Source organism: Triticum aestivum, chromosome 2D, assembly GCF_018294505.1.
Source record: "Triticum aestivum cultivar Chinese Spring chromosome 2D, IWGSC CS RefSeq v2.1, whole genome shotgun sequence".
Classification (NCBI taxonomy): Eukaryota; Viridiplantae; Streptophyta; class Magnoliopsida; order Poales; family Poaceae; genus Triticum; species Triticum aestivum.
The window spans coordinates 298,205,087-298,218,207 of record NC_057799.1 but is presented as its reverse complement, the minus strand read 5'-3'; the positions used below and the strand labels follow the sequence as shown (position 1 = coordinate 298,218,207).

Genomic DNA, 13,121 nt, shown 5'->3' with positions numbered 1-13,121 from the left:
TGGTTTCTTTCTTTTTCAGCTTATAGCATTCCCTCTGTCCTGTTTCATGCTTATATTTTAATTTTATTTCTCAAGCCTCTGTTATAGCCTTTTAGCAAGGCTCAACTTAAGGTACTAACGAAGGTATCTTCACTCCTTCACTATATTCTGCAGTCAGCAGCCCTCCGTTTCATTTTTATCCTAATTGGCCGGATCGTCAAATGGATTTGCAAAACTAAGTTGTATGAGCTTTGACTAACCAAGCAGCTCGTGGATGGGGGAGACATAGTAAGAGGGGTTCGGTTCACCATTGGACAACCTGCAAACACGTGTACATGCATATAACCTGCAGACACGGCCAGTGCACCAGACAGAAACATTCAACCTAGACCCAAATCAAAATTACTTGACTGATAGTTAGGCACTCCCTAAATATTTTTTCGTCCAGATAACGTGCACCACTGATGGTGGCACAACGACCTATGTTGTGGTCACCGGCGCTCTCATTGTGACCTCAGCCCTAGGTTTGTCGGTGAAGCTAGCATGCGCCGTCCTCCTCAAGCCTCGCTAACAAGCGCGCCACCATCTCTCACTCCTCTCTCCTTGACCATCCAATTAGTTACTCTCTTACTCGGTAAATAATCACCCGCACCACAAAACCCTCTGTTTCATCTATTCTTTTCAGAATTTCATGTGTACATCGGCAAGATCACATTTGCAATGGAGTAATGGTTGTGTTAGAAAACTAAAATTTATTTGCCCCATTGCATCTATGATCTAATGCCATTAGCAATTCAAACGTGACAAGCGCTACAGGAGTAAATTAATTTTCGAGAAGGTGACGTAGTCACATCTGTAGACAACAGTAGCATTTTTTGTGTATGCTTATTTCTGAAAAATGCACTGATTGGTGAATACTTTGTATATTTGTGGAGTAATGTTCATTGGGAAACAAATTATGCACGAGCTAGACCTTGGGGTCACTTGAATCAATTAAAACACGCATGAGTTTTATTGGAGGTATTCAAACTTAATTCATGTTTTCATCTATGTTGACCTGGTGGAACTTGAGTACTACCAGCTTAATTTGCTGTCTCTTGTTTTTTAAACATGAAAGTCCAACAACATGTAGGTGATTATTTTGCCTTGCCTAAAGTTTCTGAAGGAGATGAGGAACTGTACTATTTGTTAGTTATTTCCTAGAAGCAAAGTCAGCTGGGATTCTATAAAGCTTGACAATGCATTAGAATAAACATTATGCTCTAGCAGTATCAAAGAAAGTCATCACATTATGAAGAGAACATGGAAAGCGAATTTGGGGTTTGCAGTCATCCATGTTGTTCATCCAGTCTTCTAATTTTCAGATGTTTGACACTTTATCTTCACGCAATTATTTATTGCAGGACAGTACAAAATTCATATCCAATTGATAGATATACTGCTGGTTCTTCATCTGGTAGCCTTGCCTAAAGTTTTATAAAGGAAATGGGGAACTATATATACTATTTATGAACCCTGTTACCGCTAAGATCCTTGTACTGGTAGTTTGTGCTATAAAGAAAGAAGCGTCACTTTGGGCTACTACGGGTGCTCACGAGAGTAATTCGTTCGTGTTGTGTCGCTGTGGCGGTGTGTGTCTTATTACAAACTCTTCTTCTTAATCAATGAAATGGTAAATCTTTTGCCTTGTTTCAACAAAAGTAGATCTTTGTACTGTGGTAGCTTTTGTATTGCCCCTTCTTTTTTCTTATACTTGTGTATATGCAGCTATTTTTTTTGCGAGAATCTGTATATGCAGTTAGAGTTGAGAAAATGGGATATCTTTGTTTTAGAAATTTTTTTTGAAAGATCTTTATTATTTGGGTATCAAATTATTCCCGCTCTGCAGAAATCACGCCTTCTCTTTAAAGATGTGATATTCAAATTTTGATTTTTGCCATTACTGCATGTTTGCCTGTACTGTTTCCATGTCTGCTTCCGATGGGTGCCCCACCTGCAGACATCCTCTCAGTCGTCTCTATGGATACTCTGTCCTTGAGGCACCTGATCTCATTGACCTCTTAATTCCTGAAGGAATCAACAAACATCTCTACTAGCTGCTATTTCCAAACGTATTTTTTGGAGATCTAACAATGTGCATGTTTATTATGAAAAGGAAATAAATAAAATATTAATAAACAATATCACAAAGAGAATGGTTCTAAAGTAATTGAGAAGGGCATGTGGGGTGTGTGAGGACTATGATTTAATTTAATTTCATCGTGAAGATCAGTTGAGTGCCATGATGCAGCAACGGGTGTGGCTTGGGGAGTACAAAGGTAATTATTCCACATGTCAAGAAAATCCAAATTGTCGATCCATAGAAACACAAGGATATATAGCTAGCTCTATCTGTACTCTTTATGACATAGCTGATGGGGGCCGTGCATTTTGTAGTTGTGTCATGCCATCTGGTGTGAGAGGTCTGCATGATGAAAATGGCATCGGTGAGAATACGGTGAGCGTTCGTAACGGGGAAAGGGATGCAGGTGTGCGACTGAGGTTGTAGATATGATGACGGGTTCATCACATCTGCAGGGAGAAGCGGCTCGGTGTGCTCGCATAGAGAAAAAAGTACATATCGTTCCGTCGCAACACAGGGCACTCAGCTAGTTAGAATAATGTGCGTATATAGACTATTCTGTTACCCCTGCGCCCTATATAGACGCGCGCGCGACACAACGTCAGGTTCCCGAATCCAGCCCACTAACCGGCCCGATAGAAAAGAAAACAACTCCATCCTGCCTCCCCCGAACCACCCACTTCCCGATCCCATCTCGCCACCGTCGCCACCCCTTCCCCCGCCGCCGTGCGCCTTCACCCCTCGCGCCGCCGCCGGCCTCCCCCGTTCCAGCGCGCCGCGGCCGGCCTCCCCCGTTCCAGCGCGCCGCCGCGGGCCTCCCCGTTCCAGCGCGCCGCCGCGGGCTTCCCCCTTCCAGCGCGCCGCCGCGGGACTGCCCCCTTCCAGGGCGCCACCGCCGCCCCCTGGCTTCAATCTGCCGCCGTCGGATCCCCCGGCTTCCACATGCCGCCGTCGTCCCCCTGGCTTCACCTGCCGCCGTGGCGTCCCCGCTTCCACCAACCGTCGTCGGGGGTCACCCCCGACACCTCCACCGTCGCCACACGTGACGCGCCTCCTCCCAAGGACGCGGTCGCCTCCCCGCGCCTCCTGCCGGCGACGCGACCACTCCTCCCGGCAATGCGCCATGTGTGGCCCATGTTCCGGCGTCGCCCTCCGGGGCCTCAGCGCGCAGGCCGTTCAACTCCGCCACCAGAGGCCGTTCACCTCTGCCACCTGAGGCCATTCACCACCACCAGTCCCCGTCCAAGGCCGCCCCGATGACCCACCCGTGCGTTAACGCCCCTGTCAACCCCGTGGAATTTTGTTTCTCTCAGCTTCAAAAAGAGGTTCATTTCAAAACTTTGAACACCCAGAAGGTTCATTTCAGAACTTGCAATGTCTCCAGGAATGTTACTACTGAATTGTTTCAGTTTGAGTTCATTTTGAATACATGTGCCATTTTGCTATCTTTTAAAGCTGTTTATTTTAATGCAGAAAACAATTTGTAATACCAAAAAACAAACCCTAGCAAAAAGTTCATGCTTAGAAAGTTTGTACGTTCATACATAGAAACTTGATAAGTTCAGGAAAAAAATTCAAAACAAAAACATGTTGACTGTCTGTGTTCATATATCCTCCCATGCTCTCTCTCACTGTCTGTGTTCATGTGTACTGCTGCTTCAATTTCTTTGTGATGCAAATGTTGTTGATGAAAATTTTGTGTAATAAAAAGCTACAAAAAAAATCAGTTTTTCTTGTTGCGAAAATTTCCGAATTTTGCTCTGGTCTAGCAGTTCGACATATATTCTACTTCAGTTCAGTATGTCATTTCAGTTTAGTACGTCGGAGTATCATGTACGTCAGTTCAGTTCAGTACAAAAACATTAGAGATTCGACAGACATAATCATGTCGCACAAGTTCAAGTATAGATACAGAAGTTTCTCACCATAAATAAGTTGATCTGGAGTCTCCTTGACAAAACCTCATCTCTCATATTTGTTCCTATTTTTGTAGGTTGCAGCAAAAACAAGATGCACAAGTTCATCTTTTGTATGCTTTTCAGTACATCTACTTCCCAATCGTGAGTCTGATTTCCTTTGTGTTTCCATCTTCTTCATATAGCACAAACAAGTCCTTGTGGTTATGCTTGAGAATGAGCACCATACTGTCACTTGGTTAATCAATTTTGTAGAAAGTTCTCGGGGATTTCTTTATGTAGAGTTGTTGCTAACTTCATAATTATACAGATCATGCATTCTATCCAATGAGCCATCAATTAAAGCAATTTCCAATATAGAGAGGGAAATATACAAGATTGCCAACTAATATATACTCCCTCTGTAAACTAATAGATTCCCAACTACTCCCTCTGTAAACTAATATAAGAGTGTTTAGATCACTAAAGTAGTGATCTAAACGCTCTTATATTAGTTTACGGAGGGAATAATAATTATATTTCTTTACGGAGGGAGTAGTAATGCTCTGCTTAGCACATTGCTTGTAGTTGTAGCAGTTACCTTTCTTTTGGAGTTAGGTAATTAATAAATAATCAAGAGGGATGGTGCACCGTCACGACCGCTTGCCACCCCCACAGCTGCTACAAATTCTTGTGTGCGTCGCTGTTCCCTACTCCAGCGTGTGTCACCAGCGTCGTGACCTCCCCCAGCCAGCCCCCACGACTTGCCTCGATGGTGCCCCCAAGTCTCTCTAGAACCACCATGATGAATAGAAATCCATCCAACTATTCACTCACGGTCTCATGATCATTTTCTTGTATAAGTGTGCCTTTTCTGCTGTATTCTCCTTCTTATTACTTGTCAAAATTTAGTTTGAATCCGCTACAATTTCCATGAGTGGATTTTTTTTTTCAAAACGGAATTTCCATGATTGAATTTAAAAATCAACAAACGTAAAGTTTTAAAATGCATACAACAACTACAAAATATAATTTAGTTCAGTCCAGTTTGTAATGCTGCTCCACCTTCCGGTCATTGACGAGGCCCTGGGCAGGCGCTTCCTCCTCCTCTCAGGTCTGCCTCACTCTAACACTCTCAGTTCAAATTTGCTAATATCTACAGTACTGGTTGGGGAATTTTGGTAGTTCATTTTCCTAATATCTACACGCTGGCCCTTCCTGCAGGAACCGACCCAACCACTGCCGCCATGGCACGGCGCCTCCACCTCTCGGCGAAGGACCACCACCTCCCCGACGACGTGCCCAACCCCGATGAGGCCCGCCGGCCCTGGAGTTCCTGCCGCGACGCCTCGACCTCCTGTTCAGCCATGGATTCTTGCCATCATCCACGTCATCAGGAACACGATTGGTGAGAAACACCTTCGTGCTCCTCCTCTCCTACTCTTCAGTTCACATACTGCCATCCATGAAGGCCATTTTTCTTGTAATCTAGATTTTGATCGTTCTATGGGGGACTGCTCATAGATGCACTTGGGGGATGCTTTGTTGTGCAGGATTTGGGGGGTGCCTAGTCTGGCAAGAGTTTTCAAGTATAACATGTGTGATAGTGGCAATTTTCAAAAACTTTAATATTCAAGTACATAAGAAAACAGAAGTCCACTATGTAAAAACAACAGTAGACGCAGAAAGTTCAGTTTTGCTATATACGATTGGTAATGCCTATGTGCAGGGCCGTCTCCAGGAATTTGGGGGCCCGGGACGAAATACAAAATGGGGTCCTAAATTTTCTTAAATTCGTATAACTGAAGAAGTATCCAAAGAATATCTACACTGGCCAAATAATACCTCGCTAGCCAAGGAACCCCTCATGCCAAAGCATACATAGATTTGCTCGATTGCACAATATATGTAGAACTGAAACTCAATGCTTAACAATGGAACCAAATAGATTAAACATGAAAAAAAAAGCTACAAATAATAATAAGGGACACAAAAGAATACCAAAGCAATAGTTTGCCTCATCTATTCCTCCCATGTGTAGACACTCCTTGTTGTTGCAGGTCACTAATGAAAATATGTCTTCATCTTATTTTTCTGTAGCATGGAATAAAATTGATATAAATATACATCAATTCGGGTTTCATCTAACAAAGACATCAGTTCAGAAATCAACACATACAGCATGTCAGTTAAACTTCAAGTGCATCTTTTATTGTCGTTTGCTTCTTCCAGTGCAAGAATCAGTAAATTACCCACTGATTAGTGGCCGAGGCGCACCAGCACCAGATTTGGAGGGGCAGCAAGTCCTCCATTCAGCGGAGGCAAGGCCAGCGCCCAGATCGGCCAGGCGGAGGACGGGAATCACTGCCAGACATGGTACACTAGTGCAAGCACGGAGCAGCTAGTAGGCGGAGCTAGACTGGGGGAGAGCGGACGCCAGCGGCGATCTGCAGCAGACCAATACCCGTGGATCCATTGCAGATCGCAAGAGAGGCGGCGCGTCTGCGCAGGCGAGGGACTGGGGAGGGCTCAACTTGTAACGGGCGCCACAGACGCATATTACCTCTCGTTTTTTCTCCAACTAAAAAAACCCTCCCGTTTTCTCTCCAATCGGGGGCCCCATGATTTGGGGGGCCCTGTGCGGTCGGCCACTTTGGCCTCCCTCATCGACGGGCCTGCCTATGTGTTCCTTTGTGGTTTAGATTTCGGCAGTAAACTATGCAAACAATTTAAAAGTACTCAAGTCCAACTTGCAAACCAGTAGCAGTCCTATAGGGCAACATGCATCAAATTCAAAAAAATAACAAACCTGACTTGAAGCAAATTCGCATCTGGTTGTTTATTTCGTAGCTCATCGTTTCTAATATAAGCCAATGCTTCTATTCTAATCTAGTTGTTTATTTTGTAGCTCACTTTTTCTAATATAATGTTAAAAGTACACTAGATGAAAAATTCTCTGTGTTAGCGATCAGTACTAGTGCTCATCAGTACGGCAAGCAGCAGTACTGATCAATATGACTTACACAAATACTAGTACTGATTAGTACTTTCTTAATGTTAAAGATGAGCAGTAAAAGATACAAGTTGCAGTTCCAGGGCAACCTATCTCAGATCCTTTTCAGGTTCAGGTAATACATGTTTGGTATTCTTATATACTTGCATCAGTTCAGACTCACGGATACAATAAGTTGAGGGAAAACCCATACAAAAGTTCAAAGTTGAGAAACAGGGGTTCTTTGTTTCAATGTTCGCTAGTGTATGCAGATTGGGTTTGCATGCATTTCATAGTTGGATGGCTACTGATCTCTATAAAACCTTGGAAGCAGTGCTTGCATTACTAGTCCAACCATACTAGGTAAAACTGAATGTACCTAGCCAGTTCAATAACATCATCTCCTTGTGCAAAAAAGTAGTTAAAAAGGTCGAACTGACATCTACTTCAGAATGTCGCACAAAAAAATATTTATCTCTATTTGTCTCTTTCATGTTGAATTATTTGAAGTAAAACAAAAATAGCTCACTTTTGTGACTTTCATCATTTGAAAATCTACATGCCTCATGTTCGAACTTTCAATTTGTTTAAAACTAAACTGATGGTGCTCTTGTTTCAGGGCCGGGGGAGAAGGCAGAACCTCTGGGTGCATGATGGAAACCATGATGCATGGTAGAACAGGTTATGCTTTTGCTTTTCAATTATTTTTCCTTGTCGATGATTCCACATTTGCACCTTTGGGTTGTAGGTTGATATGAGAAAAAAGATTACTGTTTAATGTAACAATGTTCAATCTCTTCGTAATTCATTCAGTCCAAATCCAACACACGCAAAGAAAGCTGCGTTGAGTGATTTTCCAGATGTGTGTGTCTTCTGATTCTGTGATCCGTCCTTTTTGTCAATCAAGATCACTTTGTAGAAGCAATCAATATAACTAAATGTATATTTTAGGCAATCAACATCAATATTTTCTTCTCAAAATATATTTTTACCATCAGTGGTAAATCAGTATGTTAACATGAACTTATGCTATTGATATGCGGTTGATCCTTCCTTTTCAGACCTCGAATCTGAGTTCTTCATGGAGTATGGTGAAATAAACCGGTATCAGGTTGGTGGTGATTAAGGCCGCTACGTCAGTCCAATCCCACCTCCCAGAAAGGTCACCGCCGCTACATCATCTCGCAAACCGAGCCCCCCGGTGCTGCATCTTGTCGAGCTCACTGCCTTGCTGTGGTTCCAGTGGGGGACGGGCGGGCTCATACACAGGAGGATGGATGCCCTGGTCTGGTACGACCAGGATGGTATCGGTGCTCCGGCCAACTCCATCGATCTGCTCAGTAAATGCCCACTCCTAACTCCGTTTGAAGTTTTGGTTATGATCGCCATGCTCTTCTGCTCATGATGCTACAGCCCCACTGCATATTTTTCCCAGTTCTACTCATGAAGCGAGAGACATGTGCGTTGGATGTGTGTGTGTGTGTGTGTGTGTGTTGGTGCGTTGTGTCTTTGATCATGTTCAGATTTTGCTTCAGTATTTTTTTAAAAGATAAGACATATAGGAGTCAAGTGTATAGATACATAAGTTCAGTACATAGATTTATGGTCTTGTTCAAAACATAGATGTTTGACCCCAACAAATAAGTTCAAAGATTGTTCAGTGCTTGATGTTCTTACTTTTCAGAGATGGTTCATGGACCTGCTCCCGCTGGCATCGCGGACGCTGGCCGGTGGTGGATCTTGAGCACCGCCTCTGGTCCCCTGTGCTCCGACGATCGTGGCTGCCACCAGCATGCGTGTGTCGTCGGTCCTCCGAGGCACCTCTCGCTTTGTGTTGTCCATAGCCGCCCACACATGCTGCCCCGATTTCTACCTCACCTCCAAGCTTGATGGACTGCTATTATTGGTTGGTGTTTCATGAATGCACCGATGAAGCATCATGTGAGCTGAAGGTTTTGTTCCCTACATCTGTTTGTGAAATTCCTACAAGAACTAATGATGTGATTAATGTTCCAAACACAGAATCTAAGTGGTTTTTCATATAGCTACATCTAATGAACTGCAGATCACTTTTGATGTGCCTACTGGTGCGTGCGTGTGTGTTGTGGGCTTGTCGCGTGCATCCGCTGGTGGGTGCATGGGTGCCTCCTGCTGGCAAAAACATACACTCTGTACAAAAGAACGTTAAAACATACACCCAGAAATACATGATGTTCTAGATGTATTCTGGGTGGTCCGGCACCGCTGCGTCTAGCGGTCCAACCTCGCCGCCCGAGGCCGTTCACCGTCGCTTCATTCTTGTTTTTAGTTCAGTCAGTCTCTTATTTTATTTTCCTTCAATTTCTAATTTTACTAAAGTTTAATTTCTAATTCCAAACAGTTTGTGTAAATTCCCATCGAGCAGGTCTGACTTATTGTTTCTCTAAAGCGGCCAAATCCCGGCGAACCTCTCCTCCAGCTCCACTTCGAGGCGCCGTCAGTCCACAGGAGCATGGGCGGTGTGCTCATCACCAAAAAAGAGTGCTTGGAAACTTAAAATTCTGTACACATTCGGGAAACAGAAGTTGTAGCTTCTTTCAAAGTTCAAAACAAAAAATATATTCAGTTCAACTTGTTCTAGCAAACCATGTGCGAGACACCATAGAATGAAAATGTTGTTGCGTTGCCAGGTCTCCAATTGGTTCAACTACAGATAAGTTACATCCGTTCGACTACATATATTACACTAGTTCAACTGAGTGCGTCACACCAATTGACCTAAGTTTTACATATGTATTTAGAAAAAACTGTAGATTTTGATGATGCAAGCTTAGTTCCTTTTTCTATTTCCTATAAGTTCAAGTGATCAATTGCTATATATTTGGTGGGTTGTTTACTCATACAGTTAAAAAAAGTGAATTATGTTCATGGCCAGCGAGATGCTCATCATTTGCCACATCCATCTCTACTGAATTATGTTCATCTCTTTCAGTTCATCTTTGAAATTTTGGTCCATTTTCTGTCCGTGTGGCTTGACGTGCAGCCCGCCGGCTCAGTCGTGTACGTCCAGACAAGACACTATGGTGCAATTTAATGCATGAAGTAAGCCCAGCAAATCAGTTTTCATTTTTTGAATTTTTTTGAACTTGTTGTCGCTTAACTTAATGTTATATTTCTGTATTTAAGAAATACCACCCTTTTCGTCGGTTGCAGTATGTGTTTGAGAGTGGATGAACCCATACCTGAAGGCTCTGGGCTCCCGACTATAGCAACGGTGTCAAATTCGCCATGGCCGGCTCAACGGTGTCCCGCGGCGTCTCCCAATTCCCTGAACATCCAGCTCGATCCGTTCGTCTACTACAAGCGCAGATCCCTAGAGCTCTAAAATTCTGTATCAGGGTAATTTTTTCATCAGTTCTAAAATTCCCAGAGCATCAGTCCAACAACGTACCGGGGTATACTGTGTTGCTCCTGCAATTTTTTGTATGCTTGTATGTACAAAAAATATGGTACAGTTACTGCTTTGATGTGTCGTGGTGCGAATGTTGTTGATGTTCAAAGTTTGTGAAGAGAAAGACTTCAAAAACTCGTGTCGCCAATGGAATGAATTACTAGAAGTTCAAATTTGCTAATAAATATTCTTCTACATGTCTTTACACTGTATATAGTTCATTTTGCCAATAAATATTCTTCTACATGTCTTTACGTCGGCCGTAGAACATGTATTCCTTTTGGAAGTTAAGTCAATGTATTTCATCTCTTTGATTGAATTAATGCCTGATTTTGGTGATGGCAATTTTTATCTCTGATATCTTGAAATGAGTTAGTAACTTAGAATTGTTTTTGCTAGCTTTGGAATTGTAAAAACACAACAAGTTCATAATTTAAAACGTTGTAAGTTTATCTCTGATATCCTGAAATGAGTCAGAAACTTAGAATTTTTTTTGCTAGCTTTGGAATTGTAAAAACACAACAAGTTCACAATTTAAAAAGTTGCAAGTTCAACACGACGTCCTAGATAAGTTTGGGAAAAAGCTTAAAAAAAGAAACCCCACGGAAATTCAAATAGTAAAAGTTCAAGTCGTAAAATGAGAGAAGTCCAGAACATTGTTGAAAAAAAATGTTAGTTAAAAAAACACACACAAAACATTTTCTTTAAAAAAATGTCATCCAGTTCAACGGTATAAACCATGCAAGTTCGGGGACGATGATATCCTGAACTGTTGAAAAGTTACGAGGAAAACCATACAGAAAAAACAGAGTAAAGTCTGCGAAAACATGCTCACTACAAATCCATATGGACATCCGTTCAAGTACTCTTTTTTTGGAACGTTTCAAAATTACTCTATGAAAAATACATCAGTACAAACACACACGAGATCAGTACAAATACTCTGTTTTTTCTGACGAAAAACAGCACGACATGTCTCACCGTAATCTAAATTACTCTTCAACGGTTGCGAATTTGAGAAAACGTTCAACATGACTAAGTTTCGTATTTTCGATATCTTTCCACAAACTTAAAAAAAAGCGCGTTCGAAATCAAATTTGACCGTACTCAACTTTGTTTTAAACCGTAAGGAATTAGAAAAACATTTCAATATAGAAAAGTTGCGCATTTTCCATAGCTTTTCAACGCCGTATCATTTGCATCAATTCGACAAACCGTTTGCAAAAAATCATGAAAATAAGTTTCGCCCAGAATTTCACCGTTTTCCAAATTACTTTTAAATCATATAGAATTAGAAAAAACAATAGATATGGAAGATGCGGATTTTCACCGGCTTTCCAACACCATCTTATTTGCTCAATTCCGACAAACCGTTTGAAAATTAAGTCTGAAATACGATTCACGTTTTCGGTTTTTTTTTAAAAATGGTTTTTTCAAAACTGCTCTTAAACCATAATGATTTTGCAAAACCGTTCAATATACTTGAAATATAGTTGTCAAGAGCTTTCCAACGATATATTACACGTCCCGTTCCAACAAAAAAATTGCAAAAAAGTTTTGAACTAAAGAAGACGATGTGTTAAACAGAACTGAAAGCATCAGTTCAACCGTTTCGAAATCATCAGTACAACCACCTGAAACCGTCAGTTCAAGTAGGGTAAGAGAATAATATTCTGTTTTGCGAAACAGAATAACCCAGATATATAGAGTAATAATTTTTTCGGGTAACAGAATAATAATTTTTTCGGGTAACTTTCGAAATCATCAAGTGCTCTTCCCCGGGGAAGTTCAAAAATTTCTTGCGAGAGAGGTTCACCTTGTATTTCCATGTTCGAAAACACAAAAAAGAAATTATTATTTTTGCGTTTTAAAATAATTCTCTCAATCCACAAGGAAGTTCAGTTATTATTTGGGAGCAATTTGATTTCAAAAAGGAAATATAAAATTAAAATTATAAAAATGGAAAAAGTTCATGTACTACATGGTGTGTGTTTAGTATGAGAAAAATGAATTAAAAGGCAAGGTTTTCCTCGTTATTAAAGAATGGAAACAAGAAGTTCAAAAATTAAATAACAAAGAAGTTCAACTTTTAATAATAGAGCGTTTCAAAATTTCATAAAAAGATTAAGAAATAAAACGAGGAAGTCCATATTAAAAAGATGGAGAAGTTGGACGATTATAGAAAAGTCAGATTTTCCTCGTTATTAAAGAATGGAAAAAAGATATTCAAAAATTAAATAACAAGAAGTTCAACTTTTCATAATAGAGCGCTTCAAAATTTCATAAAAAAGGATTAAGAAATTCAGATTAATATTGATAAAAATCAGATATTTTCATGTAACCGAGAGAAGTTCAGATTGATAACTGCGAGAAGTTCACGTACTACACGGTGTGCGTTATGTATTAAAAAAATAAAAAAGCAAAGACTAAATGTTTTATTGTTATAAGTTCAAGTCCTCCGTCGGAGAAAGTTAAAAAAATTATTGTGAGAGTGGTTTGTACAAAAGGAATATCATTTGTGTAACACTAAGAATGGATGAGAAATTTACAAATGAAAATAAGTCACAGAAGTTCAACGTGAAAACAGCAGGAAGTTCAACCACTACGGTGAATGAATTTTAGATGAAAATCATCGCGAGTATGAAAAAATGATCAACACGGGGAAGTTGCGTGTTTACAGCAGCTTTCCACCGGTATATCACT

The 13,121-nt window shown here is 41.1% G+C and overlaps 1 protein-coding gene across 21 annotated transcripts; it reads left to right on the top strand.

Moving 5' to 3' along the window:
- Positions 1-2,712: 2,712 nt before the first annotated feature.
- Positions 2,713-10,603, top strand: LOC123052823 (uncharacterized). 21 transcript variants are annotated; one of them, XR_006425110.1, is made up of 8 exons: positions 2,713-3,368; positions 4,095-4,161; positions 5,091-5,110; positions 5,221-5,404; positions 7,608-7,669; positions 8,050-8,328; positions 8,673-10,069; positions 10,181-10,603. XR_006425110.1 is itself a non-coding variant. In XM_044476166.1 (7 exons), exons 1-5 carry the CDS (start codon positions 3,358-3,360, stop codon positions 8,112-8,114), a joined length of 477 nt encoding a protein of 158 aa, XP_044332101.1. In that variant the 5' UTR covers positions 3,159-3,357; the 3' UTR covers positions 8,115-8,328; positions 8,673-10,069; positions 10,181-10,603. The 21 variants fall into 21 exon arrangements, 1 of the variants encoding a protein (XP_044332101.1); XR_006425105.1 differs by having other exon boundaries at positions 2,713-3,426; XR_006425099.1 differs by adding an exon at positions 7,060-7,124 and having other exon boundaries at positions 2,713-3,426; positions 4,095-5,110.
- The last annotated feature ends 2,518 nt before the right edge of the window (positions 10,604-13,121 follow it).

Coding starts and splice junctions, on each gene's coding strand:
- LOC123052823 (XM_044476166.1), top strand. CDS start 3,358: ATGACCCACCCGTGCGTTAACGCCCCTGTCAACCCCGTGGAATTTTGT. Junction 5,405..7,607: donor CGTCATCAGGAACACGATTG/GTGAGAAACACC, acceptor CTCTTGTTTCAG/GGCCGGGGGAGAAGGCAGAA. Junction 7,670..8,049: donor CATGATGCATGGTAGAACAG/GTTATGCTTTTG, acceptor CTTCCTTTTCAG/ACCTCGAATCTGAGTTCTTC.